General features: G+C 30.4%; 1 protein-coding gene across 1 annotated transcript in view; it reads left to right on the forward strand.

Moving 5' to 3' along the window:
* The window catches only part of LOC113366065 (protein prickle-like), a 95,557-nt gene that overhangs the window by 43,426 nt on the left and 26,916 nt on the right, over window positions 1-25,215 (forward strand). Inside the window, exon 2 of the mRNA XM_026607618.1 lies at window positions 11,182-11,424. Coding sequence (XP_026463403.1) covers window positions 11,182-11,424 — 243 coding nt within the window. The remainder of the gene's footprint in view (window positions 1-11,181; window positions 11,425-25,215) is intronic.

Below are 25,215 nucleotides of genomic sequence, written 5' to 3' on the forward strand. Positions count from 1 at the left end.
TATCACTTTATGTAACATTTCGTTTAGTGATGAAGAAAAAAATTGCCTGCTGTTGAAATTGAATAAAAATTTGCACAATACACGTGATTGATTTGATGGTTTCCAATTGAAATTTTTCGAAACGAATACCTTATTTTTTTACATTTTCACAGTGAACACAATGCCGGTTTGTCACATGAAATTAACTGAGCAGAGAACGATGAGTAGCTGTCAAACAAATTAGTAGCAGTCAATCAAAAAATATTAGTTTGTAGTACATGCTAAGTATTAGAGATGACGCTATATGTGAAAAAAGAAAAAGTGTTTTCCGCTTTTCTGTTGAAATCTTTCTTAAATTTTCTTTGCTATAAACCTCACGGAGTCCGAGGCCTTTCCAACGAATAAAAATCGTCGAAATCGGTTCGTGCGTTCTGGAGTTATATCGTCAGGAATGAAAACCCGACTTACTTTTATATAATAGAATAACCATTAATTATTTTCGTATAGTAGTAACTATAAAAAATTACGGTGAATCATCAGTGACCAGAGTCATCATTCCTCCAGTGATGACATTGAAATTATTTATTTTACTAGTGATTGGGTCTTAGAAAATATTTAGAATTTTTTAGTGTTCTAAGCTAATGATTTCATAAGTTATAAATAAATAAATTGGTCGTTTTTACTTAAATAATGAATGGGTAACTTAGGTGTGCATCAGTAACAAAATCCTCCGCCGGAATAAATTACTTTCCGAACGATCTGATATTATAATATTAACACATATCTTCACAGAAAATATTCGATTATCTTTTATCATCTTTGTGCAATTTATATTTTCTTTATTTTACCGGATTTTCGAGTATGATCTTTGATTTTATAAGAACCCACTCATCCGCGGTATGTAATCTAATACACTTTGATACTTCGCAACCGCCAAGAAGCTCGTCTTTGGATCAAAGATACTTTTTCTTTTTTTCTGGAGAACGTTACTTTTTGCCTCGTTCGTTATTTGAAAATTACTGATGTGTAAATTGATGGGCTCGTTTTGCCGACACACATGCGATCGTGGAATAAAGAATTTATGTGCGGAAAAAATTTATGGTTTTGATAGTCACACTTTAGATTAAAGTAGTTGGTATACTTTGATGATATTAATCACATTTTTACAATACTTGTAATAATAATAATTGATAATAATTGATTGATGAGCATTCACTAATATTTGTTCTCAACCAAACAAAAGAAAAATTACGTGTGTTTTCCATATGAGCCAAAAATTGACTTATTGACATTTTCAAGAATTTAAAACTTATTTTATTACATCCAGTAACGGGTTACGATACTTCGTTGCCATGACAACGCTAAGTTAAGATCTATTTTATCTGAGAATTATCCTAAATAACGATTTTCATCGCCTATTAATTTAAAAAAACAATAATACTTTTAATATTAGGTCTAAATTTATTTGGGTGTGTACATTTTGCAAACAAAATGTAAAAAGTTTTAAAATAATTTTTAATATCGAACCCAAAACTTTTGTGTAAGTAAATTTAACAACGGTTCACACTCCATATAAGACTTCTTTATTATTTTTCTCGTTGTTAATTCATTTGCATTCGTGATTCCATTACCAACTTCGCATTTGCAGCAAATTTCTTTTAACGAATTTAATGTAAAACTTTGTTTCTCAACAATAAGTTAAAATTATTTTTCTTGATCCGATAACAATCTCACGGTTTTGAACATCCCGTCCAGAAGTCTATAATTTAATTATACGAAAGCTGGGAGATTTTATCAATTTTAATAGAATTATTTTCTAGTTCTGCCGCATATTTATACGCGCTCACCAAGAACACTATTAATTAAAATAATTGTAGGAATCATATTTCTTACTCGTCGCATTCTTACTTCTTAACTTTGTAATCTTCTCAAGGAATTAATTTCTTACTTTTGAGAACTTTAAACTATGGCGGCGGTGGAGTTATTAGAGACATATACCTCTATTGGATAATAATTCAATATTGATAAAAAATAATGTGAAAGTATTATTATTGTCATCTATTATATAAAAATAAGTCGGGTTTTCCTTCCTGACGATATACCTCCAGAACGCACGAACCGATTTTGCATTCGTTGGAAAGGTCTCGGACTCCGTGAGGTTTATAGCAAAGAAAATTGAAGAAAGATTTTAACAGAAAAGCGGAAACACTTTCTTTTTTCACATAGAGCGTCATTTCTGATACTTAGCATGTACTACAAACTAATATTTTTTGTTTGACTGCTACTTATTTGCTTGACTCATTGCTCTCTGTCCAGTTAATTTCATGTGACAAACCGGCATTGTGTTCACTGTGAAATTGTGCAAAAAATGTAAAAAATAAGTTATTCGTTTCCTAACATTTCAATTGGAAACCATCAAATCAATCACGTGTATTCTGCAAAGTTTTATTCAATTTCAACAGCAGGCAATTTTTTCTTCATCTTTTAATCACCAAACAAAATGTTACATAAAATGAAACCATCTGGTGGGGAAACGGAGTTGGCCCGGTTTGTTAGTTGTTAATAATATATTATTGTTGGAAAATTCCACACTTTTGAACAAAAACACATTTTGAAAATACATTTACACATTTTTGAAAAAAAAATCAAGTTTAGTTATTGGTAACATAGGTATTACTTTACATATTTTGTACAAATCAATCTACACCGTTGATATATTATTGTCTTAAAAATAAAAATTTTAATGCTACTAGTGCTCTGTAAATGTCACAATAATACTGTTACTTATCATACTAAAAAATCTCATCCTCCAAATTCATAAGTTTTCCCTCGCTCGTAACTCTTACACACATTTCATCCACGGCATCTTTCCGGCGTAGAATCGTTTTGAAACCCATAAACCTGAATAAACAGGTGATTATTAAAGCGATGCCAGCAGTTACCGTCATTTCACACAATCCCTTCATCCCCAAACTTCTTCTGAGTATCCACCCCCCAGTCCGACCTGTTCGTGTCCGTTGTTTTTTATTGCGTCGACCGAAAGCCGTGAAGTGTTTACGTTTTAGGTGGAAAAGCTCTATGAGTTATATTGCAAGCGTGGAAAGCTCGTGCCAACCCACTGCAGAATTGTAGATCAAGCACTAGTTAGAAGGAAATAAATGGTGAAAAACTATTTTGTACAGTGTTGATCTTGATTTTGATTATTTTCGAATTTCAAAACACTCCAAACAACTACAAAATGATTATAGGGCCAATTTTGCAGTAACATAGACGATAATATAGCGTAATTATGGCTACCTTATCTTATTCTTCTTTTTTGAAATGTGAAATTGTTATCTATTTGCTGTATGATCAGGCATAAAATCGTATGATCAGACATAAAATCGTATGTATAAAATCGTATTCTAAGTTTATTTATATGTAAATTATGTAAGCCTTATCGCACAGCGAATAGATACCATTTTTATAGTTTTTAGTACCAAGAAAGAAGGATAAGATAGCGTTGCCATAACATCGCTATGTTGTCGTCTATGTTATCGTCCATAGAGTATAAAGAACCAAATTTTATAGGAAGAAAACTATTTTAACGAAGCATTAAAACAAAGTTTGCAAAAAGCTTCATATAATTTATGCTGCGTATTAGAAATATATATGAAAAATATCACAAGTTGAATATTGATTCAATCTATTTCTTGCAAAATTGCTTTTTTCATTTATACTTTTTAATTGAAGTAAAACTTCTTTAGGGGCGACTAGGTTGTAAATCCGTACAAATGCAACGGAAGTTCATTACACAGAACTGTACGTCATTCGCTTTGAAATCATTTCAATACGGGTCGAATGTTATTAGTCGTCGTGTATGTGAATAGAGATCTGTCATTACATGCGTACCGGCATCAACGTTGTATGCGTACCGATATCAACAAGGAAATCGGCATAGCTAAATAAACATTCTAAAGTTACATCGTAGTGCGAATAATGATTTAATGAAAAATGCCTAAATCAGTAGTATATTTTATCCTGTTTCTTGAAAATATTGATTGATAAAATTAATGATTAGTAAATTTATTGATTAGAAATTATTTCTATATTATTCATAGTTTCTATAAATCTTTGAAGCTATCAAAATGGAAAATATTTTTTAAACAAGACAGATATTACAACTGCTCAAAGAATGAGATTATATCGCCAGCGAAAAAGTAAAAAAAACAAGGAGTCAATGAATGTGTGTTAATTTTAATTACATTTTTCAAACACAAATCCATGATGAGTGAAGTTGCGAAAACAATATTTGTTTAGAAGTTGTTTAACATAATCCACTATGTGAACGAATATTATAGAATTTATTAATCAGCAATTACTTCATTTCTCTAATAAAAGTTCATTTCTAAATGCTAATTACAATGACAAACCGATCAAGTCACCTTTGAAATATGGCTTCAATTACATTATTAATTTTGAATATTATCCATATTTTTAATGCTATTATGATTATATAATTTATAATTTATCATTATATAAATGTGTATAACGGTTGACACTAATAAATGTGTGCATCACGAGTGTTACCATATTACTGATAAACATTATTCAAAATTGTTATAAGATGTATTTATTTTTACTTAAATGCCATCTTGCACATTAGCAAATAAGTTTTACTTCAATCGCGTGTGAATCCTAAATTCTTTTTTGATATTTTTTATTGTTCACATATTCAACAAGATTTATGTGATCGACTGCAATAATTGCACAAAATGCTTTGTTGGTGAAACTGTACAATTTCTTTCGAAACGAATGCGCCAAGACAAACTAAATAGCCTAAGCAAATAACCATAAAAATAAAAAATGTTTAACATAATAAGCAGACAATTCGCCGCCAATTTTATAATAATTTATTAATAATTCTATTGAATCGTACAAAAAATAAAATAAAAAGATTTTATTCTTATAAGTTTTTTATTATCAGAAAGATCTTCAATTTTCTATTATCTCATCAGCTCTTTTCCTACAAGTGAGAGTTGAGTGTAGGATACCCGCTGAGATTCATCCTCAACCCTCAACCCTCAACCCTCACCATCGACACCATCCGCCGCCCTCGCGGAACACGTCTACCTCAAGTAAGACGTCGTAAAGAAATGTTATTTATATCACCCGCAGGGGATGCTTTTCCAAAACAAGAAGTATGAGATTTGAATTCTAGTTGTGTGTGTGTCTGCATGGGAATCAGATCTACGAGGAAGGAAAAATACGACGGGGATTCTTTCGGTCATGTTGCAGAATGTCAACTCGTAGTGCTGGGGAAAAAATACGAAGTTATTAGTACGATTATTTTTTGATGTTTCGAAAATAATTTTATTGGTAAAAACAAAGCTTTTTTTAAACCGTCTCAACATTATTTATTATTTAAACTACTTTTATTTAATATAAAAAATAACACTTTTTTGGTTTTAAATAAAATCTAATATATGTACTACTTCTAGTGGTAACTAAACAAAATCATTAATTCCTTAAATGCTTCTTTAATTCCTATATATCAAATTTAACATAAAATTACAAACTATGCTTGCATTGATTGAATAATGTCGATATTATTTCGTAAAACTCATTTTAAAATTATAAATATGACATTGGATCTGTGTGCCCTCTAGCCATCCCATTTTATCCCGCCTATGATGTAAAAAGGATCAAGAGGCAATTTTTTGAAAAATAGCAGGAAAACACATTTCTACAATTATTAATCTGCTAGAAGTTTTAATGAACATAGTCAGATAGTTGTTTGTTTGATATGTGTTATTTGTTCTGATATAATTGGTTTGGTTTTCATAATATATTTGCTCAAAGTCAAATTGGACCTTTGTACCTCGTCCTAACCTAAGTTATTTCAGTCTTTCTTTCTATTTTCATTTGGTTAATTTATCAATAGTTCATTATAAATAATATATTATATCAAAAATAGGAAATATAGGAGTGATATATAAGGGATAAAGATGGAAACTTTCTATGGATTATTGGAATTTAATAATAAATATTCTCAATATGTGATAATATTTTCAAATAGTTAATTTTAAATAATTTAATTTAATCATTTAATTTTTCTTTTTATTATGAAAAAGACTAGTAAAATTACTAGGCAATCAAGAAATTACTCTTCTATATACCTATCTACAATCAATAACTTTTTAACATTTTCTTGTTTTTGTACCGCCTATGAAAAATTGAGATATATTTGCAAGTACATATATAATCATGTGTATTTTAAATTTTAAATGCGTATTTATGTATATTTTACACAATATATGCAAAATTTTATTAACTGTTGTTAAGTTGCAAGTTCTGCATCACAGAATATTGTGAAACTCTGTTTTAACCCTTTCCACTCACGAATTTCAGAATTAATACGTATTTTGCCGCCGATGGCATCCGAGTGGAAAGGGTTGATTCTAATTTATCCCTGATTGTTAAATAATACGAAATATTGCAGACTTCCATATATTAAGAATTATATTCTAATGAATGCTATTTTATTGCTTTTAAATATTTCTTCTCCATGTATAAATCGATTGAATAGATTATTTTTAATGAAAAAAATTAATGCAATAATTTGTTCTCTAGGTTGTCGATATATTTACATCGTTCTTTTCCATGAGAACAATTGTTTCCATTTCTCAGTAAACATCATTTTCAGATACTTCGAATATTTGTATGCACCACGTGTTTGTACTTTGTATTCCGTATGTTTCGCATTTTTTCTGAAGACATTTCCCACATATTAAACGAAAGATATGCGGTCGTATTTGATATCTTGAAATGTTGAAATATTTATGAGATTTTTGTGTCGGATTCACCACATTTTTATAACCATCCGTATATATTATGCACAAACATATTTTTATAATATTCGAGAATCAATAAGGAGATTTGCTCATGCAATATACATGGAAAACCATTTTGTTTTCTTATTTTCAAGAGTTTTTTTGGTCAAGGTCGAAGTACTGGATTGAAATTCAATTAAACGCTAATTAAAACAAACACTCTGTAAATTGCGAGTTTATGTTAATTGTTTTTAAAGCTTTGTAATTGCAACATAGGTAGTAAAAATATGCATAAAAAGGGATAATTTTATATTTAAATATGATTATTTTCGGTCAGCATAATGCGGTCATAGTAAATAAAAATGAGATGTGTTTAATTTAATGCAAAGTCGTTAAAGTGTTGCAACTAATAATAAAATGTTAACTTACTTTATTTCTTATTAACTTCCCTTAGGGTAAGTTATAGTAATCGTCTAAAAATCGAGAATGAAAATTTTTGCATATCTTTGCGTTTCAGAGGTTTCTGAACATTTTGGCATACCTTAGAAAAAATTGATGTGTATGTGTGGTTACAATTTTTCGTCCACGTTTTCGGGAGCACGGATCAACTGATTTGAATGATTCGATTCCTATTGATTAGGAGATGTGTCTGGTTAGGTTTTGGTAAAGACAGGTCAAGACGTTTCGGAGATACTGTGCAAAAAGTGCAGAAACTGGAAACTCGGTTTTTGCTAGAACAGGGCATACGATTAGAATGGTTTACGAAGTATTCGGTTTGTATTGATTGGTAGTAGTGCTGATTAGTTTTTTGCAAAGGCAGTTTCGGAGATACAGAGCAAAATGTGTATGAAATAGCAGTTATTAAGAGAACGGACCATCTAATTCAAAAAACATTTTGCTTGTGTTGACAGTGCGAAGAAACGATATTTGTACGATTGATGAATTTTTATTGTGGATTGATTGTTTTTAACTTCTCGTAGGGTAAGTTATAGTAATCGCAAAAAAATCGAAAATGAAATTTTTTGCTTATCTTTACCTTTCAAAGGTTTCTGATCATTTTGGCATACTTTAGAAAAAATTGATGTATGTGTGTGTGTGTGTTTGGATACATTGGATTTTTTGTCTACGATTTCGGGCGCATGGATCAACCGATGGGAAGTACCAGCAATTTGCCTTAAGGTACGAAGCCATGCACCATTAGATATTTTGAATGTTTAGTTACTGTACGGGAACTCCCAGCAATATGCTTTAAGGCACAATGACAAGCACCACTATTTTATTTGAAACCGAATCGAAATGCACAGTTGGATAAATCGTTAACTAAAGTAGACTTTAACTAAAAAAACGTATTTTGATATTAGAACACCATCAATTCTCTGCCGTTACTTGCCGATCCAGCTTTAATAACAGTCGTCACGATATCGTGATATTGTGCACCTATATTTATATGGACCGTAGAGCGATCATTGAGGAGAGGGTCATAACCTATGAGTGGCTTAAAGTGTTTACTGATGTTTCGTGCTTTCGTCGCTTGAGAAAGTTATTGGTCAATAAAAGCTCCGGTAAAACTTACCGAAACGTATAAAAACGAAAACGATAAGTGGCCATAAGCATCCGATGGCCTTTGATGCACGACGCGAGCCGATACTTGGACGCCCACTCGGTAATAGATTTTGTAAAATCAATTTATGGAATGGTGAATCGATACTTTACAAGGCGATGAATGGTCAAGAATTGAATACATATTTTATATTCAAAATGCAGGCTACTGCTAAACTTTTGTTATTTTAGAGTTCAGAGGAATTTAAATTTTATTCAACAACCATCATGTTTTCAGGATACTTAAAAATTAAATTTAATAATATATATATATATATATATATATATATATATATATATATCAGTGGTGTTGTGCTAATATTTTTTTTGCCGGAACGCTAAAATTTAAAATCCGGTTCAAAAAATTTGATATATTTCGATAAGACCTCACAAATGTAATATATTGACTTATTATATAATTAACGCTATTATATACAGCTAGTCTATACATTAAATTGTACAAGTATGAGGGAATCATTGAGTACATAATTTATATTCTTCAATGACATTATTTATATTTATTCTGGTATTATTTGTATTCATTAATACCTACATGTATTTATTATGATATAAACGTACTCAAGATTTATTACAATACTTTATAAGACTTAACCTAATAATATGATACATAACCTATTACCTATCATACTATATTATTGTATATCATAGATAGATATCTATTATTTATCATACCGTGAGATACCTATACCGTCATTAACTTATTATATACCTACATACCTTTTACTTCTTATAAATATTACTGTCTAATTTATATATTCACCTATATTATATAGGTTTACCTTACGCCCTATGTATTATCTCTACCTATTATATATATTATCTATTGTCTATACCGGGAATTGAACCCGGGACCTCCGCGTGGAAGTCGCGCACCTTAACCACTACCCTATCGGGTACCCCCATTAATAATATAATATGGGACGCACTGTTGTTTCCGCGGGTCTTTTTCTAATTAATTGATAATTAATACTAAGGTGGCGCGACGACACGCGAAAAAAGACGGTTGATTGTAGCGTTACGGTGGTGTAGTGGCTAAGGTCGTAGCGTTCCACGCGGCGGACCCGGGTTCGATTCTCGGTAGGGTTAATGTAGCGTGTTTAAAAAAATATATAGGTAATAGGATATATAGTAGATATAGTTTAGGTGTATTCGGTATACAATGTAGGGATTTGAGAGTATGTGATGAAATATAGCGCATGGTATAGATGTAAGGCGTGTAGTATAGAATGCAACATATAGGCATACGTAAGGCTATAGAAATACACGAATAGGAACCTATGATGTAGGTGTTAACGTATAAGAAATGCGTCTTTATATAAGATTATAAGGTAAGGTGAGATAAGAATTATAAGATAAGTTATAAGATTTAATTTATAAATATTATTTTTTCTATAAGAAATTTTATCTCGGTATTAAATATCTAAAATATCCGTTAAGGCGTCGATTACACCTTACTGCTGCCTTTGCCGTTATCACTTCATAAAAAATTAATTACTGCACTTTTAAACGATTGTGTGCACTATGCGACAATAGACATAGAACTATAAATTTTATTAAATGAAGAAATACTTTGAAGATATCATCAAATATTAAAATATTACTTTTAATGGTGAATCGAACTTAAAATATTTTCTGGTAAATGTGATAGATACGTCTTTAATTTTTTTTTTGCATTTTAGTTGCCATCTTAAATTTTGCTTTTTAGATGTTACATGAAAAAAAGCTGTATTTTACGGGATTGTAAACAGCAATTTATTCAACTGAAATATACAGTAAACGTAAACGCTACGTAAAAGCAAACAGTTTACCTTTTGTTTTTGTTTTCAATTTTATTATTCATTATTTATTATAAAGGATTAGAACTGTGAAAATATATATATATATATATGATTATCTGTTCTCGGTATATAATTTAAAAAAGAATTTCGTTGATAGAAATTGTTTAATTTGATGAGTTTTTAGAACAAGTTACCAATTATTCTATAATCTAGAATTAAGATTATAGAATAATTGCATTCGCGTTAGAATTAATAACGATTCTCAAACTCATTTCTTCAAATGTCCCCTTTGAAGATTAACTTCAAATCCCTTTCAAGGTGTAACCTTATATGGTAAATTTTTAATTACGGTACGGGAAGTTCCAGCAATTTGCCTTAAGGCACGATGCCATGCGCCCCTCTAAATAAAATAATTATTAGTAAAAGTAGAAATAAAAGTGAATAAAAATACTCTAGTCTACTGATGAACATCTAAATTGCCTACTTGTTAATTTTTATATCGCCCACTTTGAGAAAGACTGATTCTTCAAAATTCTTGATGACTACATTTTAATTATATTTTTATCATCTTTCCTAATATGGTTGAGACGAGTCTCAGTATCATCAACAATGTCCTTTGTCGCCTTAATATTGATTTAGTGAGCCATAATGTGAGGAGTTCTTAGTACCACTGATTGTATTTTAGTGAAGATGACGTAAAAAATCATATCATCAATTATATAGTTTATATAGTTTATATAGTTTAGAGTTTATAGTTTGGTGAAAAATCTCAGACATAAAGAAATTTTACCTCTAAACGCTTTATTGTACGTTAAATAATCATGAACATTACCACTCAACTTCTGAGTGACTTTGAACATGGGTAACGCGTATTTAAGCTAAAATATGAACAAACAAAACAAAAAATTAAATATATATATCGGAGGATTAATGAATGAATAATAATGAATTATTGTGTCCATTTTCTTATCACATTATTTCTTCTTCCCCAGGTTCATCTATATTTTTCTGCTCTGCCAGAAGACAAAGTCCCATACGTGAACAGTGCAGGTGAAAGATACCGAGTGCGACAGTTGCTGCGGCAGCTGCCGCCGCACGACAACGAGGTGCGTTACTGCCACGCGCTGACCGACGAAGAGCGAAAGGAACTTCGCCTATTTTCCGCCCAGAGAAAACGGGAAGCCTTAGGACGCGGCACTGTCAGACAATTGCCCTCGCCGATGGTCTGCGATATGGTGAGTCAGAAAAATTAATAATGGGAATTTTGATATATATATATATATATATATATATATATATATATATATATATATGTATATATATACTAGCTGACCCGGCAAACGTTGTTTTGCTAAGTAAGGTATATTCTAAAGAATTTCTAGAGAATCAAAAATATTAATACTCTAAGTGTATAAGGATGAGTTAATTTAATGCAATATAACACAATGATGTATTATAAAAATAATAAACCCCATTAGTTTGTCTATATTTTGTCAATACAATCAAACTGGAAGATTTATACACTTTCTATAGAAAACATAATCCATCCAAGTCTTTTTTGGTCTTTCGACTTATTGGTTACGTTTCAAGTTTTTCAGATTCTTTTTGGATTCTAGATTTTGTGTATAATTGTAAATAATACTACTGAGCTTATACAAATTATTCAAATTTCTGCGAGGAGAGATAGAAAATGAATTAAGTATTTCTTCTTTGACCTGCTTTTTGAAAAGTTTCAAGTAACATTCGATGAATTAGAGTAAATTTAATAAAAAATATATATGTAGAGCAGGGCGAGGCACAAAGGTCCAATTTGACTTTGAGCAAATATAAACTATATTGTGAAAACCATAACAATTATATCACAACAAATAACGCATATCAAACGAACAATTATCTGACTACGTTCAGTAAACTGCCTTCTACTTCGTCATTGTAGCAATGTGATTTTTTATGTCTTTCAAAAATTTGTTGTTTAGACCTTTTTACCCTTTAGGCGGGGTAACTTGAAACCGGCAGGTGGCAAAAAGGTTTAAACACTTATTATAATTTTATGTATTTTACAAAATAATTACATTTTTAACTAATGCTAAAAAACTACCAACGGAAGAAAATACTTTTATTATGGATTTTCAAAGAGAACCGTTTATCTCCCTCATTTCAAAGATTACCGTTTTCAAATCAAGGTTATAGCTGGTTATACATATTTTTTCCTGTACTTTCAAATATTGTTGTTAAACAATGCTTGACTTTACTGATTTTTGACACATCGGTGGTGGACCTTTTTAACCCCGGACCTTCATATATCACTATCTATTCTTCGATAAATTCTGGAAAATTATAACTGGGAAAATGTTATTCGACAAAGTGTCCATTTAATCGATACCAAATTTCGGTTTTGAATTTAAATAACATAAATAAAAAATAATATAACCTAGAAAATGTTTTATAAATACCAATGAGTATATCATTATACAAATGAGATCTTTCAGAGCACCGTGTTTAAGAAAAATATGCCAAAAAGTGCATTTTCATATTAACATTTCAAAAGAGTTGATATTTTGAGTTTCTAGTAACACTTGCGGCCAGTTTACTAACGTTTTTATGTATAAATAAAACTACAAACAAAGCTACTTACTACAATTTAATCATAATTAAATAATATTCACGTAAAATGTCCTATTGAACGTAATTGAACATCATCTGTCAAAAACGTTTGACATTTCACGGATTAGCAACCGTCCATTGTTTTATTTAGATTACGCTTCTACAAAAATTTTCAAATTAAAAATAAAAAGTTTCTACGCGGATTTGAAATAATTTCTCACTTTTTGGACTTTCTCTGGATTGGCACGATTTTCTCAAGACTAAGACTGGCCAAATCGATTCAGCCGTTTTCCAGTTTTACTTGGACATTTGAAAGAGAGCTCCATTTTTATATGTAAGATATATCGCTATGCCCAGACAAGGCTATTTTCACTCTATAGTGTCAGATAAAAAATCTTATCACACTTCTACTTGATATCAAGCTGGTCAAGATTCATATCAAACGCGGAACTGATTGCAAATCCACGTTCTTCCCATTACCCTAATCATATTGGTATCAACAATTGTTAAAATCGTTCGATTTTAAACATAATATATGCATAATTTGGAAGATATTATTATAATACAGAATAATATAAACATAGTATTCATAAACAGAATAATTAAAAATAGAAGTAGTGTTGTAGCAACTGAATAAACAACGGAATACATGTTAAATAACTGTTTTTTCCTCAAATGCATTATTCAATTACATTAATAGAGTGTATATTACATATAATTTGAGCACATCTAGCTCGTGTATATCGGTCGGGTAGAAAATATATATGGAAAGCGTGATGAATAGATTCTGGGCTAAATGCATGTATCATCATTCATCCATGCACAGTTGTAAACGTGACTCTTTTAGCCGCAATATTAAAGTTGCACGTTGCACATTTGATGTTTTTCCATATTTATGGCATAAGAGTTATAGTAACTATTTATTATGACAAAACAGGTACCACATTTATGGACTTCAAATCGAGTTAGAGAAAGTCGGAGTAATTATTAACCGGTGGATAAAAACAGCTTATAGAACACATCTTCCTGAATATTATTCAGTTAAATTAGAATAAAATAGAGATTTGTATATATTTATGAGTTATTACATATGGATACTTTTGCAATTTTCAACTATTCAAAAATAAATTCATAAATAAAAAAAAAATCGCTGACGGGATTTGGACCTGATCATTTTTAACTCTCTTATCTATGAATACAAACGCAAAAAGTAGAAGCAAGCGCTTAAACTTATTGAGCTATCAAGACATATTGATATGGATATTTTTTAAAACTTTAATTAATTTTTAAAATTTAGTCACTCCTCATAAGCACATAATATATTAAAGTGTTTGGTTTGACCATCAACTCTATCAACCTCCAAAATTTCATTAAAATCCCAGAAAAGTACACCTTAGGTTCTCCTTGTCAGACGTAGTGATCTCTTATTTGACAACTTAAAATTTTATTCCTTCAAGTACACTACTTCTTTTTTTACAAATTAAGTTCCAGACCATAGCGAATTTCCAATTTATCCCTTTATCCATTTCTCACATAATATCCAGCATCTAGATTCAATCTTCTACTACTTTTCTATTTTATTACGTTATTTACCCGCTACAATTGTATGCCTCTGGATGAATTGCATATCATCGTATTTATTTATATCGGATTTGCTCGTATTTACATTTAATTTGCCTTCGATAGTAGATGATGCGGTTGCTGTTTTCAGCATATTTCATGCAAATCCACTCTCGAGTAATCTCAATTTAATCGCCTCGGAATGGTTTCATCCGCGCAATAACCTTTACCATTATCGTAAATACGAAACGCCTGCAGTGCGCCGCCGGGCGAAGTTGGTAGGTACAAGCCAAGTAAGAAATAGGAGGATGAAATCTGTAGACTAATTGTAAGAATTTTGCTGATTTTTAATTGTTAATAGTTTAATTAATTTACCAACTACTTGTAGGGTAAGTTATAGTATTGGGCCGAAAATCAAGAATGAAAATCTTCACGTTTCAGAGGTTTCTGAACATTTTGGCATACCTCAGAAAAAATCGATGTTTGTGTAAAATTTATGTTAATTTAATGCGCTTATGTCTAATTTTTAATTTCCCGAAGGAGAAGTTTATGTTTTCATCAAAAAATCCAATTCGCTAATTTTATATTTACGTTTTAGCCCGCAATTCTGAATCGATTCTGAAAATTCAAAAACCGTTCGAAAGATATTGGTTGGGAATCGTGCTGATTAGTTTTTGGTAGAGATCGGCTGGGCCGTTTTCTTGTAATAAAGTGTTAAATTTGTTTTTCGACGATTTTTATTATTAATATTTTGACGGTAGATACCATAGTCTTCTAGATCATACTAAAATATTACGGCCCTACTTGTCGTTTATCTTTAAAAATTCGTCAAATTTTGCAAAAATTGGTATCGTTTTTTGACAGAAATTTAAAAGCCATGTGATGTATCTCGATGAGGATTTCTCAGTTTTGAGCGACGATCGGCCGAGCTGTTTCTTTGTAATTTGGAGAAAAGTGTTATACTTTTCGTCCGTATTTAAGCATATACTACGGAATCGATTTTAATAAAATAAAACTGTTTGAAAGATATTAGTTGGGAATGATACTGATTAGTTTTAGGTGAAAATCTACCGAGCCGTTTTCTTGTGATTAACTGTTGAAAAAAAAGTTGATTTTTATGGAATTTTTTTGGTGATACATATCATGGTCTTATAGAGCTTACTAAAATATTACGGCCTTGCGACAAGTAGTTTAATTTTAAAAATTCATCAAAGTTTGAGAAAATGACTAGTTTTTTAACGTTTGTTAAAATTAAAATTAGACGATTTACTTGGTATAACGATAGAGTACTTGGTCCTAATGAACATACTAAACCATTAAAGTCCTACGGAAACTGGTTCAATAATAAAAATTATTGATTTTTGAAAATTTGCTTTTAGAAAATACTCAGAGTTAGCACGTTCGTTCGTTTTCAATTATGTGTAATAATCACTCATAAATTAATTTATTTTCTATTGATTAAGTCGATTAATTACACATATGAAGCTCATGTAACTTGCCTCAAGGCAAAATATCAATACAAACTAGTTCAATATTTTATGATATAACAAATACTCATCTCCAATACCTTTAATTAGTTCGTATTATAAAAATAATAGATATGTAATTGGAAACTATACCATACATATATTTTACAAGAGTCTTACATAACTTCAAAAAAATTTACACGATTCAGGAACAAATTTCTGGTATATAAAACTGTATATATTCCATTCTGATTTTACTGAAGCTTCATAAATGCGATTTCATGATGAATCTGATTGCTTGTCCAAGTTTATAAATGCACGTTAAAATATTATGTAAATGCTTTTGCTTTATTGTTAATTCTGTCGGCGTGTACTGTCTATCTTTGCATTTGACGTTAACAAAATACGACTCGTTTTACGATGAAAGACAATTGCAAAATATTACATGGAAACATGTAATCGTTTGATAAATAGCATTTTGAAATACATGACATCTATTTCTCACAGTCAGTGTAAATTATAACGGATGTATTATGCAATCAATCCTCGTTTGTTAGTTTTCATGAATTATTTGAATCTGGATGGAGGGCTAGGATAATCCATGTAAATATGGACATAAATAACTAATATGTTTAAAATGTTGAAAGTATCCATTATTTTTTTTATTATTTTATTATTATTACCATTTTATTACCATTTGTAACTTGTTTGAACCCGATAGCACCTGATCCCACGTCACCATAAAATTTCTTATGATTGGCTTAATTCAGATTTATATTCGAAGCACTTTTTTGAATAGATTTTGAAATTTGAATGGTTATTGAAGTAAATACTTTCTATAACGGAGCAAACCCTTTTTGACGAGGGCGTATAAAAAGAATCCAATATGTGCGGAGCTCGTGATCCGGTTTAAGTTCGACTTATTGCTACTATGAAAGAGGATTACGTTCTCCTATATGATTTTATAAATTTGATAGCATTATTACGATATAATATTCACGTACTTGTAAGGGATGTACGTGAATTCACGTACTCTTATGTATGCAAAACATCGTTGCTTATATGCATAGTACGCATTTTGTTTTGAATTTATAACTTTGATTAGTATTCTTAAAATTTACAATCGTAATAATAATTTAGAAATAAATAAACAAATTATACCATCAAATAAATTTAGAAAAAACTAACATTTCTTTATGATTTACCTGCAAAATTTTGTATCAAAAGTAAAAACTTCTGTTCTGACTGATTTTAACTGGAAATATCATACAAATAATATTCTTAATTTTTTAAAATAGAACTGAAATATTTTTTACAATTTCATAATTGTTAGGGTATAGTATAAGCAGTGGTGTTGTGCTAATATTTTTTTTTTGTCGGAACGCTAAAATTTAAAATCCGGTTCAAAAAATTTGATATATTTCGATAAGAACTCACAAATCTAATATATTGACTTCTTATATAATTAATAGTCTATATATTAAATTGTACAAGTATGAGGGAATCATTGAGTACATAATTTATATCCTTTAATAACGTTAATTATATTTATTGTGGTATTATTTGTATTCATTATTGCTTACAGGTATTTATTATGATATAAAAGTACTCAAGATTTATTACAATACTTTATAAGACTTAACCTAATGATGTGATAGATAACCTATTACCTATCATACTATACTATATTATTGTATATCATATATAGATATCTATTATCTATCATACCGTCATTAACTTATTATATACCTGCATACCTTTTACTTCTTATAAATACTACTGTCTAATTTATATATAAGATAAACCTATATTATATACGCCCTATGTATTTTTTTTATTATCTCTACCTATCTATTGTCTATACCGGGATTTGAACCCGAGACCTCCGCGTGGCAGTCGCGCGCCTTAACCACTACCTTATCGGGTATTCTCACAAATAATATAATATGGGACGCACTGTTGTTACCGCGGGTCATTTTCTAATTAATTAGATAATTAATACTGAGGTGGCGCGACGACACGCGAAAAAAGTCGGTTGATTGTAGCGTTACGGTGGTGTAGTGGATAAGGTCGTCGCGTTCCACGCGGCGGACCCGGGTTCGATTCTCGGTAGGGTTAATGTAGCGTGTAAAAAAATATAGGTAATAGGATATATAGTAGATATAGGTTAGGTGTATTCGGTATACAATGTAGGGATTTGAGAGTATGTGATGAAATATAGCGCATAGTATATAGATGTAAGGCATGTAGTATAGAATGCAACGTATAGGCATATAAGGCTATAAAAATACACGAATAGGAACCTATAATGTAGGTGTTAGCGTATAAGAAATGCGTCTTTATATAGGATTATAAGATAAGATGAGATAAGAATTATAAGATAAGATATAAGATTTAATTTATAAATATTATTTTTTTTATAAGAAATTTTATCTCGGTATTAAATATCTAAAATATCCGTTAAGGCGTCGATTACACCTTACTGCTGCCTTTGCCGTTATCACTTCATAAAAAATTAATTACTGCACTTTTAAACGATTGTGTGCACTATGCGACAATAGACAGAACTATATATATATATATATATATATATATATAAATTTTATTAAATGTTTGAGTAACTTGTGCGAGCTGATTTTCTTAAGATGTTCTTAGTCTCGCAACTTACTGAATTCTAAAAATTCTAAATTTAAAAATATAATATAAAATTTATTATACCGCTGTCTGGAAGGGATGGCAATTTATAAATATACAGACTAATACAGAATTTGGAATTTTTCTATAATCCGTAATATTGAGAAAGTTTGCATTAGACCTAAAAAGGAATCCGTATTTACCTAAGCTATGGAAATATATATGGAAATATTATATGATTTGCACATGCATCCTGTGCTCACTTAAACTTAACAATGATCATAATATATTTAACGAATTTTTAACAGTATTTACAAATTACATTCAAATCACCCAAAGCAAGTGGGTTAAAGTCGTGTAATTTTTTAATTTGCCTCCCCCATTTGAATTTAAAAATGGATTTTTCTGTGGGGCGTGTGCCCCACGTTGGGAATTACTAGTCTAGGAGTACAATTTTTTGATCTACTACCAGGTTAATAAAAATTGAGTGATCATCAATTCCGCAGCACCTTCATCAGATTTTTAAAAGATCAAAGTTTCTATGAATATGCATACAAATCTCAAATTGTAGGCCGAAATTTAGACAATAAGTCTATTGAAATATCAGGGTAACTCTTTTGCTATAAATTGTCAACTAATTTACCAATAAATAAATGTCAATAAAACAATGATTAAAAAAAAATTACCAATAAATGTTGGATTGTAAAAATTTACAAGCCTTAGATGGCAAAAAATTCATCCAATTATTAAAATATTACATTTTTTGCAGTTCTTATTATTTTGTATTTATAGAATTGCTTTTTTCACTACAATCAATTTCCATTATATGAATATCTTAAATTATTTATTTTATTCGACTAACGCCCGCTATGTCCGAAACAAGTCCAACTTATATCCGAAATAATCGAACATCAGACACTTTTCGGCCTTAAAGTAACATATGTGAAATTTGAAATACACTACTGTATTGTAATTAATATTTCAGTTCATATACCTCAATTTGCAACTAAATTAAAAACGACTTTGATAAAACCAGTGGTGTTGTGCTAATATTTTTTTGTCGGAACGCTAAAATTTAAAAACTGGTTCATAAACCGGTTCTCATGTTTTTTCCGGTTCCGAAAGAAACAAAAATTATTACAAAACCCATTGTGTGCACATATATATATGTTTATTTCAATAATAAGAACATTTAATAAAAATTAGTTGAATAATAATTTATAAAATTTACTTATTAAATCATTTTCTGTATGCAGCGATTTTTTTATATTTTTTCTTGCCGGAACGCGTTCCTTCCCAAAAATGATTTGCCGGAACGACGTTCCGGCGCGTCCCGGCTCGACAACACCACTGAGTATAAGTATAAGGTTAATTGAGTTAAGTTATTATTTTTTTAATGCTATAAATTTTTTGTTACACGGATTTCATCGCTTTAAATACCATTTACATAATTCAGAAACGGACTTGTTATAAAAATTGTGAATATAATGTTTTGATTTTCTTCCACCTGCTTCAAATACTATAATTAATGTGTGTTCCTATTTATATTAGAAGAATTCCAAAGCAGTGCAATAAATACATCACTAATAAGACATACTGAACTAGTTGGTATTGGTATTTAGCCTAAAATCGATTCGGTAGAATGAGCTTAAATGTGGACGAAAAGTTTAACACTCTTTTTCAAATTACAAAGAAACAGTTCGGCAGATAGTCTCACAAAACTGACAAACTATAGTGCTCATTGAGGTACGTCGAATAGCTTTTAAATTTCTGAAATCGGTTCAGGCGTTTTTGAGCAAACGTCGATGAAAGGTCTATTTTTGACAAATGCCAAAAAAAAACTATACCAATTTATGCAAATTTTGACGAATTTTTAAAGCTAAACGTGTTGTAGTTAATATTTTAGTATGATCTAGAAGACTATGATATCTACCTTTAAAAAAAACATCATAAAAATCGTCGATTTTTTTTTTTAAACTTTATTACAAGAAAACGGCCTGGTCGATCTTTACCAAAAACTAATCAGCACGATTCCCAACCAATATCTTTCGAACGGTTTTTGAATTTTCAGAATCGATTCAGAATTGCAGGCTAAAACGTGGACGAAATTTTTCTGCTATTTATAAAGAAACGGCTTGGACGATCGTCGGAACGCTAGTCCTCATCGAGATACATCGAATGGCTTCTAAATTTTTGAAATCGGTCGAACCGTTTTTGAGAAAACGTTGATTTACGGCAAATAATCTGTTGACATACACGCACACACATATTTTTTCCAAATTTGGGCTCATTCGATTCAGAATGGCTTGAAACGTCGAGAAAACATAAAATTAGCGAATCGGATTTTTTGATGAAAACATAAACTTCTCCTTCGGGAAGTTAATTATATCTATTTTAATCTCATCAGAAAGGGAATGGTCTACTACTGGATTGCCTTCTAGAGACAGTAATTGTAAGTTAAGGAATTGATATCATAACAGTACTTAAAACAATGTACAAAACAATATGCAAGAAATTTATGTAAGTAAAATAATGCAATTTATGTGTACGAATTTTGCTAGAAGTCACCATTCACCACTACCAGCCGTTGGTATCTCTCAAACAGTTATATTACAAAGTATTAAACTTGAGTTTACGAATTAAACCAACGTATCTAGTTAGATTTATCTTCATTCCACCTGCCTCAAATACTATAATTATCCTGTGTGTTCATATTTATATTACGAGAATTCCATTTCTAAGCAGGTGCGCGTAGATAGTTACCTGGTGTAACGTGTCCAACGTCCTGTTGCGAGTCGCGACCTTTCAACTGCGACTTCGTGAATCTCTGCGTTCGACATTGACACTACAAATCTATTACATCTCATCCGCTTATCTGTCAAGGAAATTTCTCACAGCACGTCTTATTAACGGTTTATTCATTATTCATACCGTCTCAGATGAATTGACTATGATATGAAAATTTTGCATGAAATCTGCGAATAATATTTGCATATGCAAACGTTCGAAAATGTAATTCTGTGAGCTATTTATGTAAATATGATTCTGAAAGCGCGTAAAAAATTATGGCTAAGGCGTACAAAGTAAAGTTGAACAACACTTATAAACGATACATTGATATTGAAGTAAAATGTATGGTACAGGTATTACAATAATTTTCAAAAAATCTAGGAATACTTTTTTGTTGTGACTTACCAACTTTAGTGTTTCTTTTAAGGGGGCCCTTTCAAAGTTCATGAATTTTGAAAATTTTAAATGGAAAGTTCAATAAAAGTTCTTAATTCTAGAGAACTTGAGACAATTATGTCATTATGCTTGACTGTGATCCTAGAAATGTTATTTACGATTACGGATCTATGGCCTAAATTAAGAAAATAAATAAATATTAACCACTATAGCCGAAAAAATGTCATATTTTCACCAAAGCTCTAGGTTGCACTTAAATGCTTCTACATGAGATATATTTTTTTCAAAGTTTTTTATGATAGTTTTTAACAATTTCGGCTTGACGTTGAGTTCTGGGATGACTAGATGACCCGACAGACGTTGTCCTGTTCCGATTACCTAAAAATAATAATAATTGTTTTTTAAATTACTCTTCGAGCCAAAATGCATATACATTCATAATATGAGCCATGTTAAATGTAGAACTGCTTTAAATAAAATGAAGAGTAGTGAACTTTATATGATAGCAATAAAGCTCAAATTGATTCTTCGTTTTAGTTAGAAAACGTTTGTATGTGAAAAAGAAAAGGGCTGTTTTTAGGGATTTCTCAGCAATTATTCGATTTTTTCTCGTCGTAAGAACCATCCTTGGACTTCAAGGAAAATTTAAAAAAAAGAATTGGCCAAATTGGTCCAGTCGTTGTTGAGTTATTTTGAAGAAAAGTTTTAAAGAAAATTTAAAAAATTTGTTGGGTTTTCTTGTTATAAAATGCTGTTTATTGATGATGTATAATTTAATCATTTTATTCAAAATATTTTAATATGTTCATGATTTTAATTTTATGTTAAAGTTTGGTATTTAAAACTTAAAGAAAATTTAAAATTTTTGTTAGGTTTTCTTGTTGTAAGCTGCGGTATGATGACACATGTTTAGTTAATTTTTTATTTCTTTAATTTTAATTTAATTCAATCCTTTTTTATTTGATATTTTCACTTATTCGAAACTTACATTATAATAATGCTGTTTTTTTAACTCAAACATGTCTGTAGTACCTCTTGAAATACTTTTACAATGGACGGTGCATAAACTTTTACCATCCATTCTGTACCATAAATATTCTATTCCACTCACAAATTATTTTTCAAAAAAACTTTTATGTAGGTTAATTATTTTTTCTAAATTTTTCCTCCTTTTTTATTTCTGCTCGAGAAACTCGAACAGCTCCCCCATTTGTTGTGTTAATTAAGTGGCTGAAGATAAATAAAATGCGGAGCCAACGAATGAAAAATGTCTCTAAAGAAAAACACACTCGACTTCGATGGTGATTTTAAATTTAAATGACTGGTCTCGGAATAAATATTGGCTTGGAATTATTCGAGCGCGAAGCGGAATCGCGCCGTTCGATCGATTAGAGTTAATCCGTTTTATTATACGCTCTATTAAAAAAACAAAAACAGATTATGAACAACTTTTATAAAGGATCGATATATATATATATATATATATATATATATATATATTCTTCTTCAAACTGTTATTAAAACTTATAAATTTAATCAGCCTTACAGTGTTCAACAATTGTATTTCATTACAATAACCAAAAAATACAATTATTATTCGATCTTGTAAGTTTCCATATAGAGTCATCAAAAAAGTGGCTGCTTAAATTGGAATGACGGTGCGCTTTATATCACATTGTCGTTGACAGATTAAAGCCGCAATAACTAATTGCTGCCGAGAACTTGTGATATACGAGTAGGTACCTACCTACGTTTTGTATGCGAAAATGGATTGTATTCTGTTGCAAATATATAATACAATTTGTAGACAGAGATCTGGGTGAAATAAGGAACATACTACTTATAATTTATCATGATTTTGTTTAAAAATTTGGCTGTTGCAATTTTTGCTGAATAAGGTGCTTATGGATTAGTTAAGGGCTAGTGAAGAAATGCACTCGATTGCTAATATCGTCGGTAAGATTAGATTTTAACAAATATTATTAAGTATTGGATTTTTTAATGTAACTAGCCTGCTGTAGACATTATTAACTACCCGAATGAAACGTTCGGATTCGCGAAAAAATCCGATTTGCTAGTTTTATGTTTTCTGAATTGAATAGGACCAGTATTAGAAACAGTATGTGCGTGTGTATGTGAGCCGAATTTTGATCTTTCGTCGACGTTTTCTCAAAAACCGCTAGAATTATTTTAAAATATAAAAAACCATTCCAAATAACTCGATAAGAATTATAATTTATGCGACAATCGTTTGAAACGGTGAAAAAAACCGTTTGAAAAATGTTGATTGGGGTGAAATGGCGTTGATTAGTTCTTGATAAAGATCGGCTTTTTCTTCCTATTTGAAAGTTGAAAAAACTAGTGGGGTGTATGGCATCGTGCCTTAAGGCAAATTGCTGGAACTTCCCGTACCGTAACGAAATGTTTGCGGAATTTTGAATGTTTTTAAATATTATAGATTATTATAAATATTATAACATTGTCTAATATTTATAAGAATTATATAAACTGAATTGCAAAGTTGAAATTATTTGTTTAAAGTATATTAGAACTATAGTCAGAATTGAAAATAAAATCTGAATTATTTTTGATATAGAAAAAAATTTTTTTTGAAAATAAAAGTTGAAACAATTTTTTTTCCAAAATCAATTATTTTGTTAAGACAAGCAGAAAGTTCTTTGAATCATTTAAATCGGACGCTTAGTTCTCTCAAAAACTGCTATTTTTTACACATTTAGCTCCGTATCTTCGAAATGGTCTTTGCCAAAAACTAATAAACACTTCTCCCAACCATTACTAATTGAATGTTTTTAGATCATTCAAATCGGATGCTCCGTTCTCTCAAAAACTCGATTTCTATTTCCTGCACTCTTTGCTCTTTATCTCCGTAACTACTGGACCTGTCTTTGCCAAAAGCTAATCAGCACATCTTCCTATCAATAGGAATCGAATGTCTTTTGAACCATTTAAATCGGTTAATCCGTGCGCCCGAAAACGTGACTAGAAATTTGTATCCATACACACACACATCCATTTTTTCTGAGGTATGCCAAAATGTTTAGAAACCTTCAAAACGTCGAGAAATGTAAAAATTTTCAGTTTCTATTTTTGGTCCATTGCAATAACTTGCCCTACGGGAAGTTAATAATCACGATTTTGATGAAATAGTCTGAAATAACGAATATTATAGGCATATAATAAAGAAAACTATTTGGTATAGTACCACAAGTGCACTAAAATATTGGACTTAAAACGTTTCATTTTGTGCAATTTATATTAACCTGTGTATTACATTAACACATACGGCTATAATAATTATCATTTACAAATTAGGCATTTGAATTGAATTATTCACGAGCCTTTACTCTAACCATATGTGTTGGGAACTGCGACAAACAATCTGGCGCCTTCGCTAATAAATCATACCTCGCCGGGTCCGTTTGATTTACGCGACGCGAAGTGTGTCGTTTATTAAATTTTCGGCGTATGTGCTATTCTTTGTTGCAAAATGCTCCAGGACACAATAGTTAAATGTTGTAGGAATAATACAAATCGGTTTGACCATCGTAAAAGTGA

Source organism: Ctenocephalides felis, unplaced genomic scaffold (genome assembly GCF_003426905.1).
Source record: "Ctenocephalides felis isolate EL2017-DRISC unplaced genomic scaffold, ASM342690v1 CF-g0.4_SCAFFOLD_01170, whole genome shotgun sequence".
Taxonomy (NCBI): Eukaryota; Metazoa; Arthropoda; class Insecta; order Siphonaptera; family Pulicidae; genus Ctenocephalides; species Ctenocephalides felis.